Genomic DNA, 17,765 nt, shown 5'->3' with positions numbered 1-17,765 from the left:
GAAAAAAAATATTAATTAAATCCCCCATATGTCCAAAATGACCAGAACTTATAATTTGTGTCTCTATAAAAATGTTTAATTAATTTAAATGTAACTTGGAAACATGGACCCAAAAAGCAACTTACACATGAAAGCATATGTAATGTGATAGCTCAAACCTATATAATTTATGGAATATTTGTGTTCAGGGTAGACTCCTTGAGCTTAGTCGACCACTCACTAAATAGATTTTTTTTTCCTTTATCTTGGGGTGCTTGGAGTGATTTTTTTTTCTGGGAGAAATTAATTTCGCTCTTACAGCCCCTTCCTCAATTCTAGCAGAACTCCACCCTGAAGAATGTCTGAACACATCTTGTGCAGCACACAGACCTCAAGTTGGCTCCCATCTCCCCACTAGTCTAAGGCCCAAAAGGGCCACAGGCCAGCAGCTTTCACAAACCCTCACTGAACATGTAGAGCCTAATATCTTGGGAGAGGAGACACAAGACATCTGTGGTAACATTGGACTTGTCCCACCAAAAGCAAGAATTTCCTCCCTTAAAGTGATAACAGTTCAATTCTTCAGCACCCACACCTGCCCTGTAGCCTGCCTGTCCCTATCCGTCCATCTCCTTCTATCTCTTCTTCATCCAGATGTGCAAGCAGATAGGAAATGGAATTCCCTATGACCTGTGTAGTCAAAAACCATGAGCTACTGGGCAAGACAGGCTGCAGGCCTCTTGGTAGAAACTAGCAAACATGACTGTCCATGAAGAGCTTTGTGGCACATGGCTGTGGGAGGGTAAGATGGCGTTACCTAGTCCTGTCTGTTTTCCTCCTAACCTGCTATGATTATTCACGATGCCTGTGTGACCAGGGTTTTACGGTTGTTGCTCACAGGATGCCCCAAGCACAGCACTATGTCCTCCAACTGCCTTCTGATGCCTCCTGTTCCTCCGTGAGTCTCACTGAAAACATGACCTAGCAACTCTTTAGGTCCTCAGGGGGTTTTAGCCATCTGCCACAAAGACAGCCAGTGGTAGGAAGAGCAGCATCCAAATCCTGCAGCCAAGGTGAGGCCAGTGCTTTCAGGAGAAAAAAAAGAAAAAGAAAGAAACAAAAGCCAACAACAGCAGCAAAAGGAGAAAAGCCAGGAGACTGAGATGGCAGAGGAAAGCCTTAGATCTTTTTCACCCCAGGAGGGGGGGCAGTCTGCCAAAATCCTAAATCTTCAGTAATCTCACAGGGTCATGCTTCTTCCACTGAAACTCAGGCACCCCTTTCGTATAATGAGGAAAGTACAGCTGTGAGCAAAGGCTCAGTCAGACATCAGAGAAACCCTGTATTGAAACTCTGGGAAGCTGAGAGAGAGCTCCTTCACAGGGACTTGAAAAATAAGCTATACAGGTGATAAGTAGGAAATGACCCAATTTTCTAAAGCATAAATATAATAAATATTGAAACTTAGCTCTCCACGTGCATTAGCTACTTTCTTTTTTTTTTCTTATTAGTTACATTTTGTTAACTCTGTATCCCAGCTGTATCCTGCTCCCTCATTCCCTCCCAATCCCACCCTCCCTCCCTCATCTCCTCCCTGCCCCTTTCCAAATCCACTGATAGGGGAGGACCTCCTCCCCTTTCATCTGACCCTGTTTTATCAGGTATCTTCAGGACTGGCTGCAAAGTCCTCCTCTGTGGCCTAACAGGACTGCTCCTCTCTTGGGGGGTGGGGAGGCCAAAGAGCCAGCCATTGAGTTCCTGTTAGAAATATTCCTTGTTCCCCTTACTATGGGAAATCAATTGGTTACTGAGCTACCACAGGCTACATCCGAGCAGAGGTTCTAGGTTATATCCCTACATGGTCCTTGGTTGAGTGTCAGTCTCAGAAATGACCCCGTGCCTGGATATATTTGGTCCTTGTGGAGCTCCTATCCTTTCCACATCATACTAACTCCCCTTCTTTCATATGATTCCCTGTACTCTGCCAAAGGTTTGGTTATGAGCCTTAGTATTCACTTTGAAACACTGCTAGGTAGAGGCTTTCAGATGCCTTCTGCGGTAGATTCCTGTCATACATGCTACTTTCTTTTTTTAACGAGAATTTTCAGACAAACAAATCTGTTTTTTAAACCTCATTTAGCTTTAGTCAGAATATATAATGAATAAATTGTGAAGAAAAAATTAAAATTAAAAATAAAGAAACAAACAAATAAATAAAACAAAACAAAAACTCATTTAGAATAGCATTTTAAAATGTCTGGGAATAAACCTAACCAAAGATGTGAAATACCTTTGTTATGAAAACTTAAATGTCCTAAAAAAATTTTTTTAAAGATCCTAGAAGATGTAAAGACCATTGGTACTCATACACTGGCAATTATTATGAAAATTACTATATTACTAAAACCAATCTGCAGATTCATGCAGTCTCCATCAGAAACCCAGTGATATTCTTCATAGAACTAAAAAAAAATTGTATATGAAACACAAAGATTCTAAGTGCCTAAAATTATAAACTATACTACAGAGCCATTGTAACAAAAAAGTATATGCTGTACACACACACACACACGTAATGAGCCTGGGTTCCATTCTTCTAGACCCTGAAGAAAACCAAACAAAAGCAAAGAAGCAACAACAAAAACAAAAAGAAAGAAGGTGTGGACTGCAGGTGTGGACTGCAGGTGAAAGCCTTGGATTTTTTTTTTTTAATCTCAAAAAGTGGGGTTAAAATAAAATTTATTGGGCAATGCTCTCTGTACCTCTACAGCAGCTATATTAGCTTGTTGGTATGTTTACTAAGGATAATGCATTGTCAGTCCTTTCATAGAAACAGAAACAAGGGCTATGGCTTCCCCAGGATCCAATTCTACAGAGCCTGCTCTGCTCTGAGGAAACAGCTGCAGATCTATGGACTCACATATAAGACTCCATAAAATGAAAGTGAAAATGGGAATCCACTGGAGTCCCTCAGCTGTGTGCCTAATCCCTCAGTCATCCATTTTCTCCCAAGCAGGCAAACCTACTTCCTCAAGAAACTAAAGGCACATTTCCTGAACATAATCTAAAACTTGATGAAGATGCAATATTTTATCTTACTTCCAGTTTCTCAAAATCTTCCCCCAAACACTATTATATAACTGCCTGTCTCTAGATTCTATTTGTCCCACACTTTCCATTCAGCACTTAAAATTGTGTGTCTCTTGTAGTGGGAGTTTGGGAGTCTTTAAAAATTCAGTTATATTATTGTAAATATGTTTTTGTTTTAATCCCAGTAAGATATGGGACTGGTTCAGATTGTCCACAGCAGCAAACTATTTGCCTCCTTCAGGCTCTGAGAGGGATCTTTGCCAGCTGCAGATACTTTAATTCTAAGGACTCTGAGAAGTAATAATTGCCAGAGCCCAGAGAGTGTTGGGGGCCTCTGAGAAAGAAGAATGCAGCCCCCCTTCTGTCCTCTCCTTTCCACTGCTCTTTCCTGCTGTTGATGTAGTTTGACAAGAAGTTGGAGCTTTCCTGAATATAAAGATATGACTTGCCTCAAGGAACCCAATAACCCTAACCAGCAGGAAGTAGCTAAAGAAAATTATACCCCTCTCCCCACTAACCTCCTTTCTCTCCTACCTGGTTTTGGGGTTTGGGAAGATATTAGGGTAGACAAGGGTTGGAAAGGGGGAAGAGGTATAAGAAATACAATTAAAATAGTCTTAAAAGGGCACAGCAGTTTCTCTCCCTTCTCTTTCTCTTTAGCTTTATTTGCAAGCTTTTCTCAGGAGTGTTTCTTTGTCTAACTAAGCAAGTTCCCCATACTTAGGAGCCCCTTTCCAAAGCATCACTTACCATGGCCTGCATGGCATGGTCCTGGAAATCTGACTGGAGCAAATCATAAATAAAGAAAGAACAGACACACATACAGAAAAGATGGAATCAGGTGGGCTGTGCTTTAGAGGGATTTTAATCCAGGAACATGGATGCTCTGGCAAGGGATCACATCTAAAGATCTTCTAGGTCTAGATGATCTGGCTAAAACATAGACACACTCTTAGAACACACCTTTAACCCCAAGCAATAAAGGTAAAGTAAGTTTGTAGAAGAAAGCATCCATGTTTGAAAGTGATGTCTAATTGAGTGGCAGACAAAGTGATGAATGAGAAAAAAAATTTAACAAAATAGGCTATGCCCAACTTTCATAACAGCAGAGAAAAAAGTGAGGTGACTTGAGCAACAAAAGAAAGGGGAGGCAGTTTTACTGGGAGAGTTTTAAAGAGACAGGTTGAAGAGAGAACAAGCTAGACACACATGAAAACAGAATGAGCCAGAGAATGAGAGGGAGCCAAAAGAATAGAATAGATTACTAAAGTAAGAAGCCAAGCAGAGCAAGTCAGTTAGAAGCTGAGAGAAGCCAGTTTTAATTAGTTACCTTGGAGGGAAGTTTTGAGCCAGAACAGCTGAGTTGAATCAGCCAGCCAGAGTTCTGAAAGAGCTAGAAAGGGAGAGCTTATTCAGCAGGAAACCTCTGAGACAGCAGTTAAATTTGGTGTGGGGCTTTGCTGGATTAGGTTGAAGTCTGACATCTCCAGATAGCTATTTGTTTGTGCTTGGTGTATGATGGTGGACTCACTTTTCTCAGTGACGGTCTAAAAGCATCCCCTGATCTGGGTGACCCCAGGTCTTGTAAGGAGCATCACATAGCCCTCAGGGAATATTATAGGCCTGACCCTTTCCTAATAAGGAAACTGATTGAGCTAGCTATCTATTCTTAGAACTACCCCACCCTGCTAAGAATCTTAGTCTTCAGCAGTGACCTTCAGTTGTACTTGGAGATTCTCTCATCCATAGGATAATTAAGTACTGTGTTCTCCTTGTGATAGGATCATGCTCCTGTGTGGAAAATGAGGCACTGTACCACTACATGTAAATCAAGTGTCCTGACCCCCTAACCCCAGCAAGTCAAACACATTCACCCTCAAAATCCCTCCAACCACCCAAAGTTTATAAATCCCTGATTTTAAATAAACACCCTGGGGTTTGTGTGCTGCAGCATAACATCAGCCTTCCCCATGGCCACCTGAGATTCCTCATTTATGCCCCGCTGGGCATAGGCCCCACCAGGCCAGGGTCTCCACTGCAAACCAACATGGGATTTCACCGGCACCTCTGTGTGCTCAGTACAGCAGCTTAACCAAGAGCTGTAACACTTTGGTATCACCACAGGCTTTGGAATGCCCAGGTTTCTATTGCCACCATTGGTCTCATTCTAAAAGAGCTAAACTGTAACACTCTGTAGAAAACCCTTTTCCACACTTTGACTTAGCACATGGGCCTCACCCTTAGGCACTCTAGCTGAGAGAAACAAAACCCCTGTTCTCCATCCGTACTTTGGATACAGTAGTTTTCCAGTGGTGACACAGCCAACAGCTGCCAAAACCTTCCTTGATCTGGATACAGGCTGAATAAAATCTGTAACGATTAAAAATATTTCATTATATATTTATAATATGAAAACCATAGGCTTTATATAATTCTGACTACTTGTAGAAATATAGGTGTGAGTTATGCATCCAAATTTTACCAGCTTGCCCTAATAGCATTAGGATGTAAAAATATTTTTATTCATCATCCTATGTTAGCTACAATGAGCCTTGATTATTGATGTTTTTCAGTTTTGAGGATTCACACTTCCAAATTATGTTTCGACAGCTTCTAAATACCCAGGCACAAATTAAACTATCAAGGTGTGTATATGTCATTTTCCCATACAGAAAAACAGAGGAGTGTGCCTCAGTAACCACTGTAACAGGTTTGTGGAAATTGCAAAGAAATTATTAATTAAACTAAAGTTATTAAAGAAATTAATGGTGATAGCATACTATGGAAGTTCAAAGCAGTTTCTCAAATTGGTTCAGATGTGTCTGCAAATTTAAAAAAAAAAGTCCATTTCCCAAATAAAAAGACTGAAACCTAAAGATTGAGCTCAAGTTGTCTTTTGGACCCAAGGAAAAGCTGGTGAACCCTGAGCCCCTCCTTTGACATTGTAGCAACCCTTCAATTTCTGCTCAGCAAAGGCTTCAGAATCACACAATTATGTGGGTAGAAACATGGGAATGTTAGTGGACAAAATACAGTTAAACTGTGAGATTTCCAGAGTTCAGGATGGTTGTTTCTGTTTGATGGCATTAGGGTACCTGATTCTGGGCCCTCCCTTACAAACCTTAGGAGCTGACCATACTCAATTCAGGCAGAAATAATGAAAGGAGCCATTTTTGCAGACTACATACTACAGAGAGAAAGGGACTCTTGCCTACACACAAAAGCCCAACCAGTGCAACTAAGGGCTGGCTTTCCTCGCCATCCCTCCCTCAGCCTGCAATGTTTATGCATACACGGCTTCTCCTTCAAAAAAGTCAGAAACTCAGGCAATCGGTGCTAAAAAACACAGGTTCCAGGCCTCGGGCCCCTCTGCCGTCCATCCCAAGGCAAACAAGGGCCGTGTCCTCCCAGGAAGAGCCCCAGCACCCACACTGGTCCAATAGCAGTTCTGGCAATGTTGGTACTCACAGAGCACACCACCACAAAGACAAACAACCCTGAGATCTTCATCCACCGCACACAGCACCTGCAAGAGAAGGGGGCAGAAGGTGCTGAGCCATGCACAGCAACAGCCTCCATTTGGTAGGCGAAGGAAGCGAGAAAGTCTATGATGGGACAGCTTGTTATTATTTGGCTCGCTTGTTAAGTTCCTTATGTGTTAGAAAATCATTCTGCAAATTTGAAAATAGTAAAATTTTGCATTTCCTTAGACTTAATGAATTTGACAAATAATCCTTTTACACTTCCAAATTCTGTTTCAGCAGTTCCTAGTTAAGTAAAAACCTAAGTGGCTTTTGTTTTTAAAGTATGAAATACAACTGAGGTATCCTAGGTGTAATTTTTTGCATAATTGACACACAGCAGAATTGACTTCAGAATAAAGGTTTCTTGCAAATGCCTTTGCTCTTTATGCCTGGTACTATCTAGACTTTTTGTTAGCCATCCTACAGGCACTCTTAGGGTAATAACATTGCTTACAGAATGCTGTTGGTCATTCAACGACTGAACATGCCTCTAAAGTTGCTTTTGATTGCAGATAAGGCCTTTCAGAGAAGCCCATAAGAAAGAAGACACTCTCACAAAGGCAGGTTAGATGAGCAAAAGCAAACTTAAAATAAAAACCATTTTGTTATAGTTTCTGCCCAGAAGAGTTCCTTGCCCAATGTTAGAGCAGGCAATGTTAAGGAAACATGACAGTGACGTTGTGACCGAACAAAACAATCCAGAGGTTCCCCCATCTTCCATTCTTGCTGATGTCATTTCAAATTTAACTAGAATCTGATCTCCTTGATGGAGAATTCCACAGAAAATTACCCAGCTCTATTTTAGGAACCCAAGGTCAGGATATCTTAGCTAACTTATCTTAGCTTTTTGGTGGAGAAATCCCTGTAGCTACAACTTATCTTAGCTTCTGTCAGATTGCTCCCTCCTCCCCACCCTGAAGCTGCTGAGCTGAAGAAGAACCTCCAGCCCAGAGACGTTTGTAAGATGAGTCTGTCTTGTTCCAAGTGTTACTGTTCCCCTGATGAAGTCCCTGCTTCATTTGCTTTGAGAATTGCTTACTTTTGCCAAATAATAAGCCATTCTTCCCTCTTATCTCCTAACTGTGTTTATCACCAAGAGGTGAGCCTAATGCATTGAGCTGCCATTTTATACAGAGCAGCTTGAAGCAACTGTCCCATGAATTACTAAGATCATCTCACCGTGAGACAGCTGCTGCGCTGGCAACCTCACTACTGAACAGCCAGCTGGGGAAAGACAATTACAGTGACAGAATTAACCCTTGCCTCCAATGACCCATGTAGCCAGATCTCCAAACATAATTTTATGATTCTTACAATTTCAGAACAGATCTGTGAGCCAAACATCTATTATGCCTAAAAGAACTGAGAGTAGTCATGGTGAAGAAGCTGCCAATGTTTAGGACACATTACAAGGCACAGTTCATGGTCAAGGTGAAAGGATCCCAGCCACTGTCTCTCCATAGAACTATTACAAGTTTTCAGAGAACCAATAGGAAATGACTTGGCAAATGGGCCTGTCTCTATGAGCATAGATAGATGCGCTTGATGCCTAAAACTGAATACATTAACTTCTCCAGTATCTTCAGAAAAGACGAATCCACAAATAGAATGACTCAATATCACCAATACTAGACAGGTTCATGATACGTTTTCACTCATCTTAGCCATCATCTTTGTATAAGCCCGTAGAAGGCAATGGAGAGAAGGAATGTCATGTCACTGGATATAATTGCGCAGCCACACACAGCCATGTCACAGTCACCCAGCCACTTCAAGTCCTAAATTGGGGACTACTGGCTTTAGCTCTCAGGCCTTGGTCTTTTCTTGGAGATGGGCTTTCAAATACTTTAACCTAAAAACTTTCTCCAAATAAATGTACGCGATGAAGGAAGTACAGCAGATAAACTAGATAAAATGAGAACACTCTGTGGGCAGCTGCAGAGGCCAGAACATCCTCTTAGGCCTCCCACACACATCCTCCATCCATTTGCTAGAAGCCTAAGCCTCCCACTTCTTACCACACAGGAGGATACCAAATTCTGCAAGACAGTAACTTCGACAATGCCACAGGGGTCCCTAAACCCAATTATTCTATTTGTCAAGAAGATGTCGGCCTTATAAGCAGAAATGAATGAAAAGGAGATATATGTCACTTGGGATTTTCATCAGGTCTCCTTGTGACTTTCCTGCTGACTTTCCAAGACACTTTCCAAGTGTCTCCTCTTGCCTTGGAAAAGAATAAATAATGCTGAAGGAAAATTATGGCCCAGATAAATAGGATAACTTCATCTCTTTTAAACCTTAGGTTTTTGAGTGGCTGAAGTATGGGCAAGCCTGGGGTCAAACAGAAAGCCACATCTACTGGCAGCCCTGTCTCTCCACATCTACTTACCCAAGCCTGGAGACCTGGACTCTGAGGTGGACACTGCCTGCAAGATCCCCTTTCTCTGAGGAGGCCAATGCAGACAAATCTGCAACCTCTTTACCCAGTATGCAGTTTTGCTCCCAGGCAGTAAGGCCATTTTCCCAAGAATCTTCAGTAGCTATGAACTCTGGTTGATGAACACCCATGAACGGTGACCTGGAAAGAAAGAAAAAATAAATAAATAAATAAAACTGTGTTTATATATCCTGAAATGGTATCTCCCTCAAAACCAAGATTTCCTCTCAGCTGTGAGGTATGAGATATGATGGCATCAATGTTGGTCTTTAAAAGAAGTTGTAGTTCTTAATACTGATTGTCAGCATTGCCTAGGAGACAAATCCCTGAGCACGTCTAGGAGGGAGGTTCTCAGCTGGGTTAATTAAGCTGGGAAGAGCCCCCCAAACATGCCCAGCACCCTTCAACGAACTGGAATCTCCAACAAAATAAAACAGAAAAAGCTGCCTGAGCACCAGCAGTCGTCTCTCTCAGCTTTGTGACCACCAATGTGAACAGCCACTTCACATTCCAGTCATCCTAACTTCACCACCATGACACACTGCACTGAGCCAAAATGAGCCCTTTCTTCCGTAAGTTGCTTTCTTGAGTATTTTGTCACAGCAGGATGACAGGATGGTGGACAACATGGCATTGTCTCGTACATCTGGCAATGTGTCTTTCTTGAGGACATTCAACTCAAATTTTGTGGGGCCACTCAGTCTTCTAGAAGAATGTTAGCCCTGCAGGGGATGGGGCTTGTGGTTTATTTAGCTGATATTCTGGCACAGCTGCTTCTGGCTGAGACCAGAAGCTCCTTTCATTATGTCCTTCTTGAATGTTCACGAGCAGGCATTCCAGCTAGACCTGTTCCACGTGTCCTGCAGCAGACTGATCTGTGGTCAGCTTTCTACTTCTGTAGAGTATATATGATTCCCATAGCCACGGGGTTTTGGCCAGGTTTATGGTACTAGGTATGAGTTCCTTCCTGTGGAGCAGGTCTTAAATTGAATCAGAAAATTACTGTTACCCCGTGACATGTGTGTCATAATTGCACCAATGGGTATATCATGCTGGGCTGGTCATTATTGGATCTTACTGGATTGATTGCCATGTAAGCCCACAATCAAGATCTTAATTCACTTCATGCGTGTCCCGTGTCCAGGACAAATGCTTACACATTGTTGGCTTTGCGGTGAATTGCATGACATGTGTCAGCCCTTAATAGTTGAACAACTAATTCAAGAGAAATAACCAAACAAATAAATGTGTGGAATGTTTGCTTTAAACTATTCCTTAGGACAGGAGTAAAAAAATTAAGTTATATTCCTGTGGAGAAGAGTTAAGCCTGTGGGCCAATGAGAGCGCTTGTCAGAATTGTAAAAATGCACAAATGTATAAATTGCACATGAGCAAGGTCATCATTCCAGGATTATGCCCAAAGATACTTGGAAATTCACAGTATAATCTCAAATCATGAATATCTACTATAATGGACTCTCAAAGACCTGGCAGAGATCAAATATGCCAAGTAAAAATTCCTATCTCACAAAGAATTCTTTTGATGAACAAACAGTACTTAGTACCACAGATATTTTCCAGAAAGTTATAAATTTCATAAAAGAGGGGAAAAGCTCACCTCTTCTTCTGTGAGGAGTTCCAGAGCAGAGGAGTATCTTCCTTAAAACAAAGGTCTTTTGAGCTGGAGCTGAACTGAGACAAAGGCGAATGAGTCCTGGGAAAGACAGGGAAAGAACCAGAATCACCAAGGGAGAATGGTGCTTTCAGGAATGAGGGCTCAGACACAAATGAGAACTACATGGCCAAAGTTCTCTCTGAGCAGTGAAAGCTGGAACTTAGGAGAGACCGCGCCAGAGAACTCCCCTTTCCAGCTTGAAGCAGATCAAAAGGACAAAGCAGGTCTCCTGTGAAGGCCATCTGCTATGGACTGGTGCTCTGAGGCTGGTGTTAGCAGATGACCCAGGGGCTCCTTGGTAGTCTGTGCAGCACTTTCCATCAGTAAAATCATTAAGGTCGATGGGTCTTTTTACGCAGAAAATTCTGTCTCCTGAGATCAGGGAGTATTCACTTGAGAAATGTCCTAGTGGCTCCCATTAGAAGAGCAGGAATCAGAAGTCAGGGCAAACAGGTCAGAATGAGATGACCATCAGAACGCTCTCAGGGAACATAGCATATTAGTCACAATGGAAACACAGCAAAAGTTTGCCCTGGATAAGATGCTCCTTTGCTATGTTCTCTGGCCCATTGGACGAAGAGCCGCCACGAAGGCATCACTCAAAGCAGACACTACAGAGTGTAACAGTGCCCTGATGCACAAACAGTGATATGGAGAGCTTACTGTATACCAGCCTATACCACTGGCAGGGCCTATCTGGAAACTTGAGAGATAGAATAAACCTTCCGTCAGCTTTAGGAATACTTTTATATCTATCTTCATTCTTTTTCAAAGGTGCCCTTGATTGTTTTATTGATGATTAAGATACTGTTTTCTAAAATAATGTTACTCCTTCTAAGTGAGACATCCTGCTGAGTGAGTGTTCTACATATTTCTGATACAGCATTTCAGAGGGTTGTCTGCTCTGGCAAGAGAGAGCAGCCCCCAGTCAATCCATGAACCAAGGGGCTTTCAAGCTCCTGGGCAACCCTGTTGGCAATGCTGATGATTCCCACCTGGTACTCCAGTACTCCTCAATGTCGCCATGAATTAATGGAGCTTTGTTACCAAAGCTGGCACATACTTCATAGTCAGAGTCTCTCGTTAATCTTCCTTGAGAGCATGCAGCCCGTCAGTGTGTTTGGGGAGCATGCATTTATTTTATGTGCAATAAAATGTACTTATCTCTTAATTAATTACCCAAGTACACACACTATTAATGATCACATTTCTGGGCTTTCAGGATAAGTGAACTAAATGATTGTTTTTCTGAACAACAATTGTTTGACTAATGTGTTCATTGCTCATTGGGTTTAGATGTGAGGACTCGTTGATTTCACAGCAACCATTCTTCCACCATCAGTATTTTCTCTTCACTTGTTAGCTTTGTAAAGGAAGGATCACCTCTTTCATGTCTGGGAAATTACTTAAGCCTTAGGTTGAAAGGTTCTATATGACTAGCTATGTATGAGTCCAGAGAGAGTAGGCATGATGTGTGTGTGTGTGTGTGTGTGTGAGAGAGAGAGAGAGAGAGAGAGAGAGAGAGAGAGAGAGAGAGAGAATTTATCATTTATTGGGCAATCACTGTGGCAGCAAGCTGGCAGGAACAGCAACGCATGTTTAGCTTTATTATGAATATGTGTTGATCTTGTTCAGTTGGGCAAGTCATTCACTGCTCCCCCTCCTAAATTTCCTTTAACATTCTCATTGAATCATAAACTTCAAAAATTACCTTGTTGGTGCGAGAAAGACAGTTAAATTGGTGAAGTATCAAAATTATAATATGCTAATTGTTATGTTTACTTTTATGCTCACTTGACTAGAGATCATCTGGGCTAAAGTCTTTTTCTGAAAACATCTTTGCCTTAGAAGCTATGGAACTCTTGCCAGACCTTACAGTTAAGTTACTAATTCGCCTTGTGACCATGTAAGACTATGGGCTGAATCTGCTGCCATATTGTGTACTCGGCCTGTTTAAGTTTAAACTGCCTTGAAGAAGCAAATGTAACCAACTTACTATGCCTTAGATTGCCTCTGCCCCTGCCCCTGCCCCTGCCTCTGCCTCCTGCCCCTGCCCCTGCCCCTGCCCCTGCCTCTGCCTCCTGCCTCTATAGTGCTGAAATTAAAGCTATGTGTTTCCCAGCACCATTTTTTTTAGCCTAGCTGACAAGAAATACCAAACAGAGCTTTTTAGGTTGAAATGGAACAGATAGGTACCCAATTTGAAGAGCGCTTTGATGATGCATTAGGGCATCCTCACACAGGATACACACTACATCTGTACAGCATTAAGGAATGAAAAGAGACTCCTCTTGGAGTAGTTCAGATCAGGAATGAACCTAAATTTGAATTCTCCACTTCTCTCTGTGTGTCTGTAGTTTATGACTTGTGACCTGCCTGTGCTAAAGGACTTCGCTCTGTATTTATGGGAAAAGGGAATAAGAGATATTTTTCTATAGAATTCTTTTAACAGGGTTAACAGTTGGGGCTGACTCCAACTGACCCATAATAGCACTCAAAACTGCAAACATGTTACAAAGCTAAATCCACATGTTGCTTCCAACTTTCACAGGATATTTGTTGTTTAAGGTTACTTTCAACCTGTCCGATGCTTTCAGAAAATGACTATAACACACGAATATACTCCTCTGGTTAGGGGAATGTGGCACATATAGGCAATGGAAAATCATTTCCCCATTTTAGAAACTAGTTGGCCGCGTTGTATTGGTGCATTCCTTTAACCCAGCAATCAGGAGGCTAAGGCAAGCAGGCTTCCGAGTTCAAGGCAAGGCTGGTCTACGAAGTGAATTTCAGGACATTTAGGACTACATTAAAAAAGAAATGTAGTCCACCAAAAGGAATGTTAATTTAGTGGGTTTTTTTTTTAATTTCCAAGTCTTTTCATAATAAAGTTTTTTGTAAGCTCTAAGAGTGTATCCTCACTTATAATTGCATATCAACCATAAAGTACAGGATAAACATGCTGCAATCTACACCAAAGAAGCTAAGTAACAAGGAGGACATAATGGAGGTTGCTTGAATCACACCAAGAAGCTGAAATAAAATAGATATGGGGGTGGGAGGTAGAGTGGACAGAGGAAACTGAATGGAAGGAGAGTGGGAAAGAGAGCAGGAGGGATCAAGCGTGGGAGAACTGAGGGGGTGGATGGATTGGGGGGACATCTTAGGGATGAGCTAGAAACCTAGGACAAGGGAAATTCCCAGGAATCTTGAGTGACCCTAGTTAAGACTCCTAGTAATAGGGGATACGGAACCTAAAGTTGCCTCCTCCTGTAACCAGGCAAAACTTCTAATGAAGGGATAGGGACACCAACCCACCCACAAAATCTTCAACCCACAATTTGTTCTGCCTACAAGATGTGCAGGGACAAGAAGGGAGCAGAGATTAAAAGAATGGCCAACCAATGACTGGCCAAACTTGAGACCCATGCTGTAAGAGAGAGCGCACCCGTGACACTATTAATGATATTCTCCTATATTTGCAGACAGGACCTAGCATAACTGTCTTCTGAGAGGCTTCACCCAGCATCTAGTGGAAACAGATACAGAGACCCACAGCCAAACTTTAAGTGGAACTCAGAGAATCTTGTGGAAGAGAAGGGAAAGAAGGATTGAAGGAGCCAGAAGGGTCAAGGCACAAGAAAACTTGAACCAATAGGGGCTCACCAAGACTGAACCACCAAACAAAAGCATTGTATGGGATGGTCCTAGGCCCCTTATACATATTCAACAGATGTGCAGCTTGGTCTTCATGTAGGACCCCTAACAACTAGAGCAGGGACTGTCTCTGACTGTTTCCTGCCTTTGGACCCCTTTCCCCTAACTGGACAGCCTTGTCTAAACTCAGTAGAGAAGATGCACCTAGTCTTACTGCAACTTGATGTGCCTAGGATGGTTGGGAGGGAGAGGAGGGAAAGAAAGAGGAAGGAGGGAAAGGAGGTGTGGGAAGAGACTGGAAGGAAAGAGGAAAGGGATAAAAAAAATAAATTCGAATAATTTTTTTAAAAGAAGAAGAAAAATGGTTACATGCTATATAATGAAGCTTGGGTACCTACTGAGTAAATGAACAAGGGGTAAAGTAATAAGTTCCCTATGGTACCACTTTATGAAATATCTATTAACAGGAAATAGAGACCGAAGATAGATGTGTGGTACCAATGCAAGAGAGAGGGTATGGGGAGATATTGCTTTAAGGAATACAAAATTTCTTCTAGGGTGATGAGAACATTTTAGAATTACTTGTGATGATTACACATCATTAGTCTAGTTAATGTCACTGAATTGTACATGTTTTTTAACAAAAATTCCAAAAATACTTATTAGAGAAACTATTGCCTCTTCAACAAACGGGGCTGGGATAACTGGGTTTCTACATAAAGAAGAATGCAACTCGGTTTTTATCTTTCACACTGAACAAAAGACTCCACATGGATCCAATAACTTAAGACTGAAAACAAGGAAACTGCTGAAATAAAAAGTAGGGGAAACACTTCAAAGAATAAGCAGAGGTGAGGACTACGTACGGGACTATGTCTCCTCAGAGGGGTGGCCTTATTTCAGCAACAATGGGACCCATGAAATTCAGCTTTTGTGCAGCAAAGCAAACAGCCAGCTGAGTGAAAAGGCAGCCCGCAGAGTTGAAGAAAATGTTTGTCAGCTGTTCATCTGACAAAGATTGATATGTGGACTATACAAAGTACTAAAAATAAAAATAAACATCAAGAAAACAGACAACTCTACCAAAAAATGGACTGTTGAACTAAACAGTTCTCAAAAATAAGTACAAATCATTCTATTTAAGTACTCAGCATCCTTAGCAATTGGGTGGGATGGGGGAGGCTCCAATTAAAACTACAAGAGTTTCCATCTCACCTCAGTCAGAATGTTAACCATCAAGAAAACTAGTGGCAACAAATTACAATGGATTTACAGAAAAAGAGAAGACTTTATCACTGTGGGCAGGAATGTAAATTGATACAGCCACTGTGGAATGAGTGCTGAGTGTTCCTGCATAACTAAAGCTAGACATACCATATGTCCTAGCTATACCGCTCTTGCGCATGCACCCAAAGAGCTTCACGTCCAACCATATGCGCAGATGCCCGCCTGCTCACCCATGCTGAATGCTGCTCTATTCACAGCAGCTAGGACTTGAGATCTGCCTAGATGTTCACCAGCTGATTAAAGGAAAGGGAAAACATGGCACATACGTAATGAAATTTTATTCAGCTGTAAAGAAACATAAATTTTTCAAGATAATATGCAGAATTTGAAAATATTATACTAAGCAAGGCAAGAAAGGTTTAGAAACACAAGTGTTGGATGTTGTTGCTCAGATATGCTCACATCCTTAAATTTTCAAATGTGTGTCTGTGGTTTAGCTGGAATGAGTGTGCATAGAGGCCATGAAGCTAGAATGAGAATATGATGGCAAGGGAAAGAGGTGTTGAGGGAGTCAGTAGTGGAATACATGTGACATGAATGTAGAAGGGGCTAGTGGGGAAAGGGTTAAGTGTGGCCAAGGACGGAAGAATGTGGAAAAGAGAGGGTTTGTGAAAGAGTTAACCAAAACTTGGGATTTATGGGGAAAAAAGACACATGGAAACCTATTATTTTATAAGATAGTTTTTTTAAAACTATAATAATAATAATAGTAATAATAGCGTTTGAACAGAGGTACTTCATGTAGATGGATAATGCTATTTCCAAAAGGCAACAAGTTATTAAAAATCTTAGCACCAGAGCAAGGTACCTCTCTAGTTATTATTATTATTATTATTATTATTAGGCCCCTGAGGCTCCAGAACAGTACAAGTTATTGCCATTGCTCTTGATTGCCTACCAGAAATAGATAGTAAGACCCTATTGCTGAAGACACTTCATGTTTTGGTTGCATGAAAAATCAAGCTAAAAGTGGGCTGGAAGCTCGGTCCCCTACCCTTACCCCCTCTCTTCACTGCAGTGCTGGAAGGTTGTGTTCTATGCCATTCAGACTGCTAGGGGGCAAAAATTAATCACCGGATCACCCATCTTTGAACCCTATCCACAATCATGCTATACAATTGAACTGCCAAATGAGATGAGCCCACTGATACAACAGTGGTATAACTGCTATAGGGATAACCAAGTGCTTTCTAACTAGATTTAGGGCCCATTCCAAAACAAGATACTGTAAATCAGGTCAAAGCCCTGTGGCTGTGGGCAGCGCGGGCCTAGCAGGGAAGTTACTCCCGCTGTTTCGCTAAGCAGACATGCTGTGCCACTCAAGCTGCCCCCTGAACATTTATATTTACTCTCACAGATTGGTGCTACTTCCTACTTAGGGAAGCTTTACTTTGCAATTGATGGTGGTTACTGAAGACATTCATAACTGTTCAAAGTGCTGAGGATAAGTGACTGTGCAATGTTTATCCTTCTAAGGCTCAGAGAACATTGTCAAAGAGGAAGCAGAAAGAATGTAAACTCTACTATTCCTGGGTATTTACTCCAATGAGACACTGGACAGCAGTATCTATTGCAGCTGTAGTCACAATATCTAAAGCATGGGACCGACCCAGGTGTCCAACAACAGATAAATGGCTTTTTAAAATGTGGTATTAACTTGGGGTGGGGGACGTTGAGACAGGGTTTCTCTGTGTAGCCTTGGCTGTCCTGGACTCGCTTTGTAGACCAAGCTGGCCTCAAACTCAGAGATCCACCTGCCTCTGCCTTCCCGAGTGTTAGGACTACAGACATGCACCACAGTGGTGTTCATTTTTCTTTAAACAATGAATTTTTTCCAACCATAAAGATGAACAAAGTTATACTGTTTGCAGAAAAATTGAAACAACTAGAGATAATATATTAACTAAGCCAATTTCAGAAAGATGTGTTCTCTCACTCATAATTCCTGTATTTTATAGAGATACACAAAATTATTTATGTGTGTGTGACATGAAAATAGAAATGAACCTGGGGGAACAAAAGAATTAGCTGGAGAAAAAGAAATGAGAAAGTGGAGATGGGGTATTGGGCTACATACTCAAGGTGTTATTTTTACTATATGAACATTTTAAAA

General features: G+C 41.6%; 1 protein-coding gene across 2 annotated transcripts in view; it reads right to left on the bottom strand.

The window, feature by feature from the left end:
- Oca2 (OCA2 melanosomal transmembrane protein) overlaps positions 1 to 17,765 on the bottom strand; it is a 321,231-nt gene that overhangs the window by 287,148 nt on the left and 16,318 nt on the right. Inside the window, exons 3-6 of one of the 2 annotated variants that reach the window (XM_060366263.1) lie at positions 10,652 to 10,720; positions 8,986 to 9,174; positions 6,538 to 6,595; positions 5,367 to 5,439 (exon numbers count right to left, since the gene is read on the bottom strand). In XM_060366263.1, coding sequence (XP_060222246.1) covers positions 5,367 to 5,439; positions 6,538 to 6,595; positions 8,986 to 9,174; positions 10,652 to 10,720 — 389 coding nt within the window. Of the gene's footprint in view, positions 1 to 5,366; positions 5,440 to 6,537; positions 6,596 to 8,985; positions 9,175 to 10,651; positions 10,748 to 17,765 lie in introns of both variants that reach the window. The other variant, XM_060366262.1, reaches the window with a different exon arrangement.

Source organism: Meriones unguiculatus, chromosome 14 (assembly GCF_030254825.1).
Source record: "Meriones unguiculatus strain TT.TT164.6M chromosome 14, Bangor_MerUng_6.1, whole genome shotgun sequence".
NCBI classification, from domain to species: Eukaryota; Metazoa; Chordata; class Mammalia; order Rodentia; family Muridae; genus Meriones; species Meriones unguiculatus.
This window is presented reverse-complemented; position numbering and strand designations above follow the sequence as displayed.